The sequence below is a fragment of the Ailuropoda melanoleuca genome, chromosome 1, assembly GCF_002007445.2.
Source record: "Ailuropoda melanoleuca isolate Jingjing chromosome 1, ASM200744v2, whole genome shotgun sequence".
Lineage (NCBI taxonomy): Eukaryota > Metazoa > Chordata > Mammalia > Carnivora > Ursidae > Ailuropoda > Ailuropoda melanoleuca.
The window spans coordinates 14,802,427-14,818,920 of NC_048218.1; the positions used below are offsets into that span (position 1 = coordinate 14,802,427).

Consider the following 16,494-nt stretch of genomic DNA (forward strand, 5'->3'; position numbering starts at 1 on the left):
ATAGATGAGGCTAGCCATGTAAGAAATTTCACATTTAGATTGCTCTGGTAATGCTTCAAAAGTAGATGATGTTTTCATATTTTCAATGAATAAAAGTCTGCTTAAAACACACACACACACCTAGGGAAATTCTCACTTTTGAGTCATGAATAGATACCATGTGGAAACACACGGTGAAATTTCAAGCTGAGACTGGTACAGACATGAAAACTATTTTTTCAGTGTCTCCTTGATATATTACCAGTGGTGTTCAAAGATTTTGACCCTGCAACATTATTTTCACTCTGATCGAGCAAAGATATTCTGGAACTATATTTCCTTGCCCCACCCCCCAGATTATCTATAAGGGACCATGACTGCTTGAATTCTGTAAATATATGTAACTCTCTTCAGATGGGCAGTGACCAAAAACTAATTCTTGTGTCTAAACATTGGTAACGCACTCTTCATCCTCCCAGTCTATTCATGCTGGATTTATAGAAACTTAGTGGACAATCCCTCCTTTATATTAGTATTTATAAGCCTTGAGGTTACTAAAGAAGAATAGGGACTTTCATCTTTGGTCAAATGTTAAAGCAGCTTCAGGGCAAATAGGCACATGTAATTTTAAAAACTTTGAGATCTACCTAAAAGCTTTATTTTACAAATGAGGAAACTGAGGGTCAGGAGATGGAAGGACCTCATGGACTCCGCACCACATGGTAATAAACTTGTGACCCTGCAACATGCTTCCCCTTGGCATTTGTCCACCTGCCCAGTGACTCGTCTGTCCTGGGTGTATCAAACTTGTCACCATTGGCGCATTGAGCCAGACAACTCTCTGTAGTTGGGGAATTGTCCTTGCATCTCTGACCTCTAGTCTCTAGATGCCAGTAGTATCTCTTCATCCTGGTCATGACAACAACAACAAAATGCCTCTAGACGGTGCCACATGTCCCCTCAGGGGTAAAACCACCCCCTGCCCATAACAGCTGGTCTAGCCCAAGCCGTCTTACTGTCGTAATCAACTATTCCCTTTTGTGTTTTCTGGCAAAATACCTTAAGACACTAATGCATCCTATTGAGTATTACAACTCTGAATGGTTTCCATGAGAAACCACAGTCTTTCCAAGAAAAGGGACTTCCCTGCTTTATTTCACACATACAGATAACAACTAAGTACACAGTCCAACCCAGGGTAGCCAACCCCAACTGATTTTTAGCCCAAAGGAAGCTCAGAAAGGGACAAAACACAGGCTGACAGTTTTGATTCATGTTTAATGAAAAAGAAGTTACATGAATAGAAATGGACATAAAACAAAGAGATCGATTGGGGAAATATGGTGATAGGTAGAACGAGGGAAAAATCATCTTATTCCTGAATTTATTCATATGTTCCTATCTGTTATTACTGATCCAAAATATCTCCTTAAATCCAAAGCAAAGTCATAGTTAGAGAGTTACTGATGTTTTCATGGGAACTCACCAAAGTAATGTCCAAACAATACTTTTCCATTCCCCCCATGCCCCCAGAGCACACACAAGCAAAGGCAGAGATGTTTACTGGCTGGTAACGTGGCGTGAAAGAAATGCAGCCTTATCAGCTTTTTATTACAACAGCAAGTTAGCACTGGTAGATGTGCTTTTGGCACAAACACGCTTTCTGCTAATATTTTCCTGAGAAAGCTTTTATGATATGCAACCATGTATTCTCAGGACAATCAATCATTGAGGGATTAAACCTAATTCTGGTGAGCATAAATATGGGCACAGACGTTTCTGACTGCGGGCTGAGCACAGCTGAAATAGTCAAGATGTGAAATTTAAAAATACACAGATATGAAAGTGCAGTGAGCCTCTTACTAATTTGTTTCAGGGCTCAATTCTGTTCATGATTCTTGGCCGAGTCAGTCAATATTCTATTTTTATCATTTTCTACCCTGATGTACAGTATGATCACATCTTTCTCAAGAAGAAGAAAAAAATCTTTGGCAATGAATTATTGATGAAAACATAGATTGGCAATAGGTTTGCTTTGATCATCTTATTGAAAATAAAATATCCCTTCTCTCAAACTGGATCTGGCAAGCATTAAATTCATGATAGACGTTTGTCACATGGGTAATAAAAAGAAACCATAAAATCTTACACACTATCCCTTTAAAATACAAATCTTTGGGCCAGCACACAGCAGTCACCAACCTTCTACGCTCACATTGAATCGCTTCAAGTTAGGACGAGCCCTGTCTCTTCTGATACTGTATTCTAAGCTTTTCCAGCTGTTCCACACACTGGGACTGAGCCAACTTCAACGCCCGGTTCTCCTCCATCAGCACCTCGAATTCCCGAGCCAGCTGCGCGGCATCCCCCTTCTCCTTCTCTGCCTGGTCCAGCTTGGCGATGAGCTCCTTTCTGAAGATTCAAGGGGCAGGTGAGGAAAAAAGCACACAATTTAATGCAAGCAAATTAAAGGATGCAGTAACAGCATAATGGAAACAGAATGTTTCCTTCTGCTTTTCGGAATTTCACCATCTCTACTGACTTCCAATGCCTTACTTTTAGCTTTTCCAGCTTTGCGAGTTTTAGCCACTTTATTTTATTCCAGCACCTCTCCCAGACATGTCCAAAATACTAAATATAAAGCAAAAAAGCTCAAGGAGTCCTTCGACGATCCAAAAAAAAAAAAAAAGTGATTTTTTTTTAAAGAGTACAACAAATTGTAAAAGTTATAATTAGTTTGGGGGGGGGAACCCAGAAACTAAGTTTATAATTTAAGATCGGGTCTATTGTCTTATGGGTAGAACTATAGTTTGTCCTTTACCTTGTCTTTGTCTTCCAAATTCAATTACTGTCTTCCTTTGTTTTCTCCTTCAGAGCTTAACAAATCTTGTTTAGGCTCCTTTGAACTAAAGAATCCAACTCCTTGCTGCAAATATTATTTTCCATGTCCTTCCCTACTGCTTATGTATATCTTGCAGCCCTATTTAACAAAACAATGTATCTATTTTTCGTGCTGGCCTGACGCTAGAATTCAGGAGATAGGCTAAGGTTATTGGAGGAAACTTGTAGTGATTAGGTCTTAAACAAATTCAGTTCTCAGTAATTAATGTAAATAATGCATTGATATAAATACACATGATAAGGAGCTGAAGATTCCCAGTCCAGGTTTAGATACTGAACATGACAACTCAAAACAGGTCCACTCCCTTTATGTGAGTCGGGAATCCTAAACTAGATCTAACCAAATTCTTTGCCTATAAGCATGTGTCAGATTTCTTTCTCTGTAGGCAAAAGCCTAAGACACCTGGAAGACCGCTTTAACCAAGTGATCAACCTTGACATCACCAGTAAGAAGAAAAATAGGTATCGCCGGCACCAAGGACACATCCTTTTTCTGGTATTCCTGCCAAAACTGCATACACTAGACAACCTCAAATTGAGGGAAATTCTACAAAATTGCTAGCCTGTACTCTTCAAATTGCTAGGCTGAACTGTTCCATATTTAAGGAAACTAAAGAAAAATGACAACGATGAAATGTGGAATTCCAGACTGGAAAAAAATTGCTGTGAAGGACATTGTTCAGAAATTGATGCAATTTAAACATGGATTGTGAAATAATAGTACGGCATCAACCCTGAAATTCTTGATTTGTAATTATCATACTGTGGTTAAATGAGAGAATGTGCTTATTCTTAGAAAATACTGAAGTACTAAAGTATTTAGAGCAATGGGGCATGGATAGATGATAGATAGATAGATAGATAGATAGATAGATAGATAGATAGATAGATAATGATAGATAGATAGATAGATGATAGATAGATGATAGATAGATAGATGATAGATAGATGATAGATAGATGATAGATGCTTCATCTCACTGCAAGAGGGAGAGAGAACCCCAGTAGTGTGCAGTGTTGATGGAGGGAGAATAAAGCACAACCAGAGAAGTGTTTAATAATTAGTGAATCCAGCAAAGGATATATGGGAGTCTTTATACAATTTTTGCAACTTTTCTAAGTTTGAAACTATCAAAATAAAAAGTTACCCCAGGGTGCCTGGGTGGCTCAGTTGGTTAAGCAACTGCCTTCCCCTCATGTCATGATCTTGGAGTCCCAGGATCAAGTCCCAAATCAGGCTCCCTGATGAGCAGGAAGTCTGCTTCTCCCTCTGACCCTCCCCCCTCTCATGTTCTCTCTCAAATAAAAAAATAAAATCTTTAACAAAAAAATTTACCCCAGGAAAAGGACAAAACACAAATCAGAATTGAAGTTCTAGTATATTTTTTTCTTCACCCAATGTACTGCTTTGTGCACCTGCTTTGATGACCACTGAGCAAAACCAGGCAATGGGAAAAAATAAATGCCCAAAGGGGACAAAGGGAAGATAAGCTGGAACAGTGCTATACATATACACAAGGTTCCTTTGGGCTCTTACTGATCTTTGAATTTTCCATGGTATTGGGAATATAAAGGCTCCCAATAAATACTTGCTGAATGAATAATTAAAAAGTAAGATACCTCAGAGACAAATCACATGTGTTGTAAAGATGAGGAAATAGAAATGCAAAGTGCTTAACTTAATGGAAAAAGTCACCTAACTAATAAGAGCGAGCCAGAAATCAAACCTATCCTTCTGATTAAATGTTTATGGTTCTTTGCCTCTAAGCGTAGTTTAAGCAATAAATGTCAATAATTAAGTATTAGTAAAGTTCCTTATGTAACTGTCCTAAAGAAATTGATTAGCAAAACGTAAAACTCAAATGAACTGTGTCACACACATAATTCACATGGAAATAGAGTTTTGCTTTCAAATCATGGCCTGGAAATTGGCAGTACCAGGTATAAGGATAGCTATTGTCCTGATTCCATATATGACCTCGCTTAAAACTCCTGAGGACATCTGTTACGCGTTTTGACTGGTAAGAAAAGATAAATCACAAAATCACATATTTTACAACTAAAAGGAATGATCATGATGGTCTAGTCTAGTTTTCTTTTTTTTTTAAGATTTTATTTATTCATTTGACAGAGACAGAGACAGCCAGCAAGAGAGGGAACACAAGCAGGGGGAGTGGGAGAGGAAGAAGCAGGCTCCCAGCAGAGGAGCCTGATGTGGGGCTCGATCCCAGAATGCTGGGATCACGCCCTGAGCCAAAGGCAGACGCTTAACGACTGAGCCACCCAGGCGTCCCTAGTCTAGTTTTCTTGTGTTGGAGAAAGTCAATAATAATTTCTTCCTTACTGGAATCAAGAGGACTCAATGATAGGTTTCTAAATTAGTTTGGTGTATCTGATAAGCAATTACACACATATTCAATGAATACTGTCAAAATGTGTGTTGTCTTCTGCCCAAGACCTATTTATGTAGATGTGTTTATGTTCATCCATTAGCAATTCATAATTAAACCTGGCACATCAAGCTATGGAGACAATCTTATAAATAGATGATCTGAGGAACAAATCACTAACTATAATTGGCTAAAATGTGGTCCTGCCTTTGATTTTGTGTTTATCATTTCTAGCATTCCCTTCAGTGTCATGTGATAATGGGGGAGAAGACCATCATCACAGGAATGCTATTTCTGAAATCAAGAACCTATAATGTAGTTTCCAACATGATGTACTTCAACAGTGTACTTCATGACCTTGGGCCCATCATAGATCATCTGCCATCCCCATCCTAAGCCATATGCCTGGAAAAGTTTTTATTTGCTACAACAAATGGGGGAAAGGAAAGCGCAAGTGAAGAGAACTTTGAAACTTTGTGGAAATTAATGCCAAAATTAAGGAGATTCTTTATATTGCAGGAGGTTGGGACATGAATTCATCATTAGGACAAATATTTCTGTTTCTGGAAAGATCACTACCATTATTCTTGGGACTTTCAAAGTTGACTAAGTCTTTTACTTGGAAAAGACAAAATCTTAGATGTTTCGACCATAATGAGCTAAAGAGTTTTGGGTAATAATGTGATAAAATACAGTCTTCATCATGGGGAGAAGTTTATTCTAAATAATGATTTAGACTGCACTATTGGTGGTTCTTAAAAGACGTGTGCTCTAGGACAAGCCTTGATACACAGGAAAGAAGCAGCAGATGCCTCAAGATGGCAAAAAAGGATGTGAAAGTCTACCTTCATCGTATGTGGGTGGGGGAACAATCAATGGTATTGAAATGGAACTGCAAAGCACAGTCTAGACTGTGGTAATTGAGCCCTACAAATGAATAATCCATAAGGAATAAATGTATCTCATCATTTGGGAGCCAAAGGACAACACTTTTTGCAGAAAGAAGTGAGATTTGCTCTAGACTTTCTCTTGGCACAATCAATCTTTTGGCCCAGACAACTCTTTGCTACTGGAGGCTGCCCTATTCACTGGCATAATAGAAGGCTTAGCAGCCTCCCCTGCCTCTATTCACTAAAGACCAGTAGCATCTTCCCCCACCCCCAATTATTAGAACGAAAAATGTCTCCAGACATTGCCAATATCCAGGGCTTGGGGACTGAGGAATTGGCTCAGTTAAGAACCACCTACTCCAAAGGAAATGGAGATTTCCACTATCAATCACCCCACAAAGAGTTAATCCTAGAATAGGAATAGATGAAAGACAAAACGTTGCCTCATTCTGCTCCCCTAAAGATTGGAGCCTCTTTCCTTAGCAAGGGAGACCTACTTAAAGGCACTCTCATTGAGAAGTGGTAAATATTCTGTCCCTCTTAATACGGTTCCAGGCAGAGATTAGATGGAGAGATACTAAGGAATGAGATTCCAGTTAGAAGACTGAACAGCAGATAATTAGGTGGCATAAGAGACCCAAATCATTATGACTGGGGCATGAAAGGAAAGTGTAATCTCAAAACCTGAAGAAGTTTGGAACAATGGGATTTCACACAGAACTAAATCCTAAAAGGGAAAAATGCCCTCGGCTATACCTCTGGAGCAGAGTGAGGAGCCAAGACAGTTCTTTGGTTCTATTCATCCACTCAATTAGTTCTTGAAATCCTATTGCAAAACCAGGCACTTTCCTCAATTCCTGCTAGCGAAGTTGTTCTCAGGAAGCATATCTCCACTGTCAGAAAATGAACACAAGTCTTATACCCTATACAGAGGCATCTTACCCGTATCAGGATGCCTTAGGGAAGAGGAGAGGACTCTCCTCCATATTACTGCTTACGCTGCAAACACTTATGGAGAAATCGCTCCATTTACTATTGCTTTATGACCATAAATTTGCTAATTTCTGGGAGCTGTGTAAATTTTTTTAAAGAATTTGTTAAAAGCCTGGAATATAAAAGTGGGGTTTGGTTTTCAATATTTTCTAGCTATGATATAATTTTTCAAGGAAAATCTCACCCTGAAGTGAAGCAAATAAAACCGACCAAATAGGACTTTCTCTGATTGGTCTTTGGACAGTCCCCTGCCTGACACCCCCTTCATCCCCAGTCTTTGAAAGGTTCCCCAGAACACAACTTAAAAAAATCTGTTCCTTCAGGAATGCCCTAAAGAAATAAATATTTCTGGTTAAACATAAAAATCTATTTTTATTGGAAAATTCAGAACAAATTAAATGCCATGAATGAAAACAAATCAGAACAGGGCTATTTTTTTACTATGCTGTTACAAATTACATATGCTCCCTTTCCCCCATCCTGATAAGTTTCCCTCAATAAGATGTTGCTCCTTCAATTATCATTTTATGTATTTTTAAAAGATCTGAAGATAGGGGCGCCTGGGTGGCTCGATCGGTTAAGCGTCAGACTCTTGGTTTCAGCTCAGGTCATGATCTCATGGTTCTGGGATCAAGCCCCACATCAGGATCCCCACTGAGTGGAGAATCTGCTCGTCTCCCTTTCCCTCTGCACCAGCTCCTCTCCATTCATGTGCTCTCTCTCTCTCTCTCTCTCTGAAATAAGTAAATAAATCTTTAAAAAAAAAATATCTGAAGATATAGGTCTGATATTTTTGTGTTATTCCCATATGAAAATCCTTTTCTAATGTTTTTCCTGAACCCACAAAAATTATATAACATTTTTTCAATTCTATAATCAAAAAAGAAATAACCCAACTGAAAAATGGGCAAAGGATCTGAATGGACATTTCTCCAAGAAGACATAAAAAGTGCCAAAAAGCACATGAAAAGATGCTCACCATGTTCAGCTGTGAGGGAAGTCTCAATCGAAACCACAATGAGACATCATTTTGCAGCCACTAGCACGGCTTTAACCAAAAAGACGTAAGAGTCAGCAAAGATATGGAGAAGTCAGAACCTTCATACGTGTCTGGTGGGACTATAAAATGGTGCAGCCACTTTAGAAACAGTCTGGCAGTTCCTCCAAAGTTTGCACATTGAGTTATCACGGGACCCAGCCGTTCTACTCTTAGGAACATACCCAAGTGAACTGAAAACATACGTCCACACAAAAACTTATACTCGAATGTTCATAATTAACCAAAGGGCAAACAACCCAAATGTCCATCAACTGATGGATGGATAAATAAAACACAGACTATGCACACAATGGAATATTATTCAGCCATGAAAAGGAATGAAGTACTGACACTTGCTACAACATAGATGAACCTTGAAAACATCATGCCGAGTGAAAGAAGCCAGTCAAAAAAGACCATATACTGTATGATTCCATTTATATGGCGTATCCAGAATAGGCAAATCCATAGAGAGAAGGTAGATGAGTGGGGGTTGGTGGCTGATGGGGAGAGGGGCGAAGGGGTACAGGTTTGTTTCCTGGAGCATGAAAATGCTCTAAAACTATGATGATGGCAGCAAACTCTGTGAACATACCAAAAACCAGAGTTATTTTTTTTTAATTATGTAACAATTTTCATCCTGATTTTTCTAAGAGTTTATCTCTGTTTCTGACATTCTAAGTCAACCTTTTAAACACCACAGCATCTGGCACGATGTTTCACACATACAGAAGACAACCGGTTTCTCCTCTGAACAAGATCTGGAGCAAAGCAACCTCTACTGATTGTAAATCTAATTGTGGATCTAATGGTAGCTTAATTGTATACTTTAATTTGCTGTCAAAATATTGGTGATAAATTTCAGAAGTCATCAAATGTCTACCTCTCACTTTCTTCCATTACATCCACAGAAAAAACTGTGTTATATTTTAAAAGTTTACGATATTTATTGAGAAAAGCATGTACACATTTGATTTTATTATAGATCCAATTCTATAAAAATATCGGTTCTCATTCAAAAGGCCTAAAAAGAGGCAGAAATAATAGTAGGAATTCTGGACGGATGTCAGAAAATTCTTGGTAAGTTTTTAAAGCCTTCAATAAAATTGTCATTTTTTTCAATTGGGAAGAAAAAAAAATCTAATAAAAGTAAGAATAAGCTTTTCATACATCAAATAAGCCAGAAGTGGTTCTTTAAATTAAATTCACCGCATGCTGAGTTTATAGTCCTAGGAAATGTTTGACTCTCTTTATCTATCTAATAGACATGATTTTAAATAATAGTTACAATCAACTCTTCTCTCTCCTCCGCAGTCTCCCAAACTTGATCCAGGGTGACCCCCTCTGGAGATGAGAGAGAAGTTCAGCTTCACCTGTGCCCACACGGCTTCACTAAAGAAAACCTGTTTTAAAATACCTGAGTTAGCATCTCTCTTTGCGTCTAACTCACACTAGCCAGTCACCAGAGACAACTTAATCGCCCACACTTTATGAAATGATGGGAAAGAAGTTCTTATCCAAATCATCAAAACACAGAGAGCTAATGACTTGGGTCAGATTCATTTGACCTAATTTATCTTCCTTGAACACAAAGAATGTCCCTGAAAATATATGCTACATAACGAATTTCTGCTTCAGTAAAGTGTTAATGCAAACAATGATCACCAATAATCCCTGGAGGACCATTCTCATTTATTTATAAATAAAAGATACACCATACTTCCTATTTTAACACCTTATCTCAGCAATTCCTTATTGCTGATATCGACTCTGTATTTTAAATAGGGACCATACAAATTACAAAGGACACATCTGTTACACCATTTGTATGCACAGAGGATATTACCATGTCTTATAATCAGTCACTCAAAATCACCCTCACTCATGTTTGACCTAAGCTCGTTGATTGGGACACAAAGAGATATTAAAAGGTGTCCCCATTTGTAGGGGATTATGCCCAGTCAGAAAGTCAGGACATAAAGTTAAACAGATAACTATTGATAACACCAGCCCACAAATATGCCAAAAGAATCATTCCGGGGTCTCCTGGGTTGCTCAGTCAGTTATACTTCTGACTCTTGATTTTGGCTCAGGTCATGATCTCAGGGTCATGAGATCCAGCCCCACCTCTGGCTCTGTGCTCAGCGAGGAGTCTGCCAAAGATTCTCTCTCCTTCTGCCTTCGCTCCTCCCCCTGTTTGTTCACACACACATGCTCTCACTCTCTCAAATAAATAAATAAATCTTAAAAAAAAAAAAAAAAAAAGAATCATTCCAGTGTATTTTCTTTTACCCAGGAGGAGAGATGAACCCCGTGGAATGGTTGGGCAGGGATATTGGCTAAGCTGACAAAGAAGGACCCAGCACTCCAGACCCAGAGCTTGGTGTGTAAGCAAGGTCACAGAGGCAGGAAGAGTGAACAGGCCAACACAGCTGAAGACAAGGATGAGGCAGAACATTCTACAGGGGGTGCTAAGGCCATCGTAAGCTAGAGCTTGCAATGCAGGCCAAGAACTTGGTGTCCTTTTCCAGCAATGTGAAACCATAGGCAGGGAAACCAGTTATAATATTGCATTGACCAGGATTTGAAGCAGCAAGCCTGGATCCCAAATAGCAAAAGCAGCAATGGAGAAAAAAGAATTTGAGAGACTTTCTAAAAAAGAAAGGAAAAAAGATAACAAAAGAATTTGGCCTTTCCCCTGCATCTAGCCAATTATTTAAGAAGAAAGTGGGGGGAGGGGAGGGAGATTACATCATAGTGTCAAGAAAATCCAAAGTTCAAACAGGCTTAGGGAAAAAATAAGATTAGTTATGCAGAAACAGCAGGGATGTTTTCAATAAAAGACCACACGAGTCAGTATTGCATCGTTATTCTATTTTTTAATGAAACACACAAAAATATAAACTTACAAAACATACGGTTTAGTGGGTGAGCTAGCCTTGCCAAAAAAAAAAGGCCACCCATGAGTTAATTGAAATAAGCAAAGTCCTCCAATACTTTCAATCTGAAGAGTTTACAAATAAATACATAATTACCTGTTTTTTCTGTCTCAACAGCACAGTTCATACACATACATACACACACACACACACACACACGCACACACGCACACACGAGGAGATACATTTATAGGCTACTGATTATACAAGTCCTCCTTTAACTTCCCCATGGGTATTATTAATAAGCTTCTTCAGCTCCTTTAAGAAGGTTTTTTCAGGACTCAGATTGTGTGCAAATGTGTAATCTGAGCATTCCAACCAATTATGAGAACTCTCGGACCAAAAACAAAGTCTCAGATTAATGAGGGGAAGTTGTGTTTTTCTGATCTCCTCATAACTATCTCACCCCCTTTAGCCATAAGTCCAGGTATGATTTTATGTTTGAAGCACAACGCAGCAAGGACGTAAGAAAAGGTTTGTTAACCGAGGTCTTACAGTAAGTGCAAAGTCTGACCCTACAACCCATACTGCTCCCCACCATGTCATTCTGTCCAACCATCATTCTGGAGAGTGGGGGGTAGGGGGCAGTCTTCAAAGAGCCCCAAGAATTCTATAAATTTCTCAGAACGTATTTCACTTGCTTTGATTTAAAAACTAAATAATAAGTACATACCATGTATCACTCAGGAAGAGGAAGTGGGAAAAAAAGTAGAAAGTTAAAGAATCAAAACATGTTTGGATCACGTGTCACACACTCAACAAAAACGGATTCAGCATCGACATCCTGTGTACTGGGCTCGGCTTCAGAAATACGGTGCTGAGCGACACCCGACTCCCCCTGCTTTCAGAGATTAAAAGCACTTAGTCGTTACCATGTAGTAGGAGATGAAAATATTAATCAAAAGATCTCACTAATAAATGCATAAGCAGGGACTACACAATGCTAGGGCAGAAAGGGGTCTGAGGCTTTGAAAGTATGAAAGAACGGGGATCCCTGGGGTAGACACTGGTAGAACCGAATGCAATTAAAAAGGAAGAGAATTCTGCAAGAATAAAGCTAAGTGTGAGTAATATTAGAATGCTTTAATTAATTAATTTAATTAATAGAACTCTATAATTCCCTACAGCAGAACTGGAATGGTAATGGAAGCTATCAAGATTAAAAAAAAAAAAACAAAAACAAAACCTCCTCGGCCTATTGGCCTATAAAATGCAGTTAGTTGACTAATACATTTACAAAGATCCATCCCACTGGCTTCTGGACTTGACGCAGGAACTCCACCATTAAGCATTAATCAAAATTCACTTCAAGCCAAAGTGCTCTAGGGCCTTTGGGCACATCACAGTGAACAGAGTGTGACTCTGGGTGGTATTCTGGCATTTTTAATTTCCTGAACAAAAAATGCTTATTAAAAAAATTAAGTTTCAGGTAGGAAGTCCTCCTGCTGTTCTTCTCAGTACTCCATAAAGCAAAGTATTTTGTTTTAAGCAGTTCAATTTGGATCTTTTCTATTATCAAACATGATACACATACAGTGGCCTAGTAACCTCTGAACCACAGAATGTCACTTGCCCCCATCCCTCCCTCTCACCCTCACCCTCAGCCCATTCCTTCCCTGCTTCCCCTGGTCCATGACCAGTAGATAGTACTCAGAGGGGAGAGAGTTCAGGGGGATGGTACTTACTTCCTTTCCTCAAGCAGAGCGATCTCCTTTTTGACCTCATTGTATTCCTCTGCTATTTGGCAGTGCTGTTTGAACACCTGCATGGATTCCAGCGAGTCATGACAAGGCGGCAGAGGCTTCACAAACAACAACAAGAAGAAATCAGTCCATTTCTTCGCATCAAAATACATTACCAAAGATGTCGATCTACTGATGTCCTTTAGAGGGAGATTTTTTTGCATGAGAATAGCACTATCGGTCAACATTGGACAGAGTTTGGCTGACTCTACTTGACTGAAAATATTGAGGTGGGCTGACACATCATTCATGGCCCATCATTCATGGGCATTCTCCGGCCTGAGCCAGAACTGGGAGGCCCATGACATGATCATTATTGGCCATGCATTGGAGTGAAAATAGGTCTTCTACTAATTCTCTACTTCTCTCTCGAAATCTTAAATTCTGCTTTAGAGAAGGGCGGCGGTGGGGAAATAGTTCAGTTGTCTGCTTTAATGACCCCTTGCTTTCTGTACCTGTAGCCCAGAGGCATAATCTCATCTTGGGGAATGGAGTAGCCCTCCAAGAAAGGCTCTCTTCTGAGAAATGCAAACAAACTGAAGAAATGATGCTGGGCTGGAAATAAAGCTTGCAAGGATTAACAAACCCCATGAAAGACCAAACCCCAAGTAAAACGATGCTTGTCACACGTGAGGCTGAAAAGAACATGGATTCTTATCTTTGTTTCTCTCCCATCCACAAGGAGAACAAAGGCCAGCAGGGCAAGTCTTTAGACCCTGACATGTTGAAAATCTTACTCCTTTCTAGAAATTATATTTTAAAGAACAAGCTTTCCTTGAGTTTTTAATTCTAATTTCTAGTTAGTAACACATTATTAAAAACATTCCCTTAAGAAACACTGGCTAATAGTCTTTTAAAGAGTGTTTTAATCACCCCACTCAATTATTTATAGAAAATGGTATATAATATCTGAGAAATCAATTTCATTGTTAAGTGGGCTCTTCGGTCTAATCCTTTTCTCGCTAGAGTCTATAAATGTGAGTATGTGTCTGACTAGGTCATATTCTCACTAATTTTGTATTCAGAAATTAGGAGCAATGTGTTTCTTCCTGCTTGCTCCTCCCTTTGTATTCTTAGAGGACAGATATTTCTTTGGGTGTTGTATTCAGCAACCCCACCCAGGACGTAATAGAAATTCTGTAAAGTTCTATAAAATCCTATGAAGTCTGATTGATAGATAAGATGACCCCTCCTATTTAACATGAGGCCTCAGATTAGAGGTTTTCTAAAAGAAATAAAATTTGAAATAGATTTGCATGGAATTTACCTTTATGTGGAACATCTCACGTCCATATTCATGGAAAATCTAATAATAATTGCATTATGGAGCATCATTCCCTACTGCCCCAGGATCACATTCATAGCATAAACTCAGCCTGCTGGAACCATTACCATCTTTCTTTGTAGAAATAAATTGAAAAGTACTGCCCAGTAGTATTACAGTATAGTGCACCCCATGAGACAAAGCTCTTGCCAAAGGAATTCAGAGCTCCTGGCTCCTCTAGTCTATGTCCTAGAAATCACCACCCCCTCATCAATTTTCACCTGTTACCCTGGCAAATTACCAGGTATAACAGTAAGGAGAATGAAAACAATTTACTCCAGGCACCCTAGCCAAGTTGCTATTAAATCATCTGTGCCCCATGTCCTCACTGGGAGGCCCTGAGACTCTTCACATCCTATTTCCTGTCCTTATGAACATCACATAAACTATACTCAGCTCATTCCATAACTTGCCACTACTTGTAGGTAACTGGAGTCACAAAATTAGCAGAGTCATCTATGTGAGAGCCAAAAGATTCTAGGATTCCATGCGAAGGGTTTATATCCTTAAGAGGAAATAAATGAACATAGCCATGTACAAGAATACATACGCTTTGTGTCTATAATCCAAAGGGAAAACTGAAAGTTACGTGTGTGTGTGTGTACATGTACATATAAAAACATGTAATAAAGTTACATATAGAATTTTCTTAAATTTATGTATATAATTTTCTTAAGAAGAGAAGGGTCTTCCCCCCCCCCCTTAGCTTGCCACCTTGCAATCCTTTTTATTACATGGAAAGTTTTTTCATCTCTTCTGTTTTATGGGCACTTGTTATTTGTGGGAAATTTGAAGATCTTATGTGTGGGTAGTGTGATCGTGCCACTAAGGGCATATGGGGACAGGGAGAACTTCAGGATATATTCAGTACCCTCACATGCTCTTAGCAGGATGGTCATGCTACTTACACATAACACTATTTTCAAGATTTCCCACAATTAAAAAGTAGTGCCAATTAAAAAAGGAAAAGCCAAAAATACTTAGTGTTCAGAGTCTCAGGGAATAAAAGGATGTTAGGTGTCACTTCAAGCCTCCAGCTCCCACAAGCTCTGTCTTCACCCAACCTGGCATATAACTTGGCACCATTTCCAGTTCTCCCAATTTGTAGGAAAGCATTAAAGAGCAATAGAGCAGATTTTTTTAAGCAAGGAGAGAAGTTATATTGCATAACCCACCACAATATTGTAAAGTCATTTCATTAGTTGCCAGGGGCGGGGAATGAGGGAAGAAGGGAAAATGAGGAGTTGTTTAATGGGTATAGAGTTTCAGTTTTGCAAGATGTAAAAGTTCCAGAGATTAGTTGCACAATAATGTGAATAGACTTAACATTACTCGACTATACTCTTAAAAATCACCAAGATGGTAAAATTTATGTTATGTGTTTTCCCCATGATTTTTTAAAAAGTTAATGCAAAAAAAGAAAATTGTCATTAGAGCTTTCTGCTGCCTCCACTCATCTTCTAAGAATTGCTGCAAGGATTTACCATCTGAGGCTCAGTTCATATGTACCCAAATGCTCTCTCCTTCCCAAATTTCTCCCCAGGGAACTTAAAATTTCTCGCCCCTTTGTATCTAGAGCCATTGGCCACGAGCCCTAAATGTCATTAGACAAAACAAAGTGCCCCCTGACAGCAGGACACGCTGTCTTTAGAAGGCATTTGACGTTTATCCCAACCAAAGAAACTCGTCAGAGGATTTTTCAAATACATCTGGTTCACATCCCAATAGGAATTCTGGTGAAGAAGAGTATTAAGATATTTAGGTTTATACCCCCCAAAAAAGTAGAACCATAGGTCATGAGATGTTGTTCTATGCAATATAGAACACTGTCGTTGCTTTATGATCCCATGTGTGTTTGTGTGTTTGTGTGTGTGTGCGTGTGTGTAGCATCCTAAGGTTTTCACGGAGGGTGACTCTCTTACACCCTGCAAAATAAGAGATAATATATGACCAATAGCATTCATTGAATAAAATGAAAGTGTTTGCCTGAGGAAACGGATTCCCAAAATTCAAGCACAATAATCAGGTTTCCAGTGTAAAAATGGAGCTACCGATAGGTTTATATCATGTGATATTTGAAATATTGAAACTCATGAATTAATCAGTCATGCATGGGTTAACAATAGCATTTAACACATGTTCACATTGAAAACTAGAAAATAATAGAAGACCATACCGGTGGTAACCAAATGAAAAAAATCTATTAGCTTCTTAGAATAAAAATTAACAATATTTTTGCTTTAATTCTCATTGCTTTGTTTTGACTATTCTCGTCCAAGGGGCTTTCGTAGTCATCGT

At 38.8% G+C, this 16,494-nt stretch overlaps 1 protein-coding gene across 3 annotated transcripts in view; it reads right to left on the minus strand.

Annotated features, from left to right (window-relative positions):
- Window positions 1–1,237: 1,237 nt before the first annotated feature.
- The window catches only part of MAP3K7CL (MAP3K7 C-terminal like), a 35,713-nt gene continuing 20,456 nt past the window's right edge, over window positions 1,238–16,494 (minus strand). For all 3 annotated transcript variants that reach the window (XM_011230933.3, XM_011230935.3, XM_034656450.1), the window contains 2 exons: window positions 12,816–12,931; window positions 1,238–2,391 (listed from right to left, as the gene is read on the minus strand). In XM_011230933.3, the coding sequence (XP_011229235.1) occupies window positions 2,211–2,391; window positions 12,816–12,931 (297 nt within the window). In that variant the 3' untranslated portion in view covers window positions 1,238–2,210. The remainder of the gene's footprint in view (window positions 2,392–12,815; window positions 12,932–16,494) is intronic.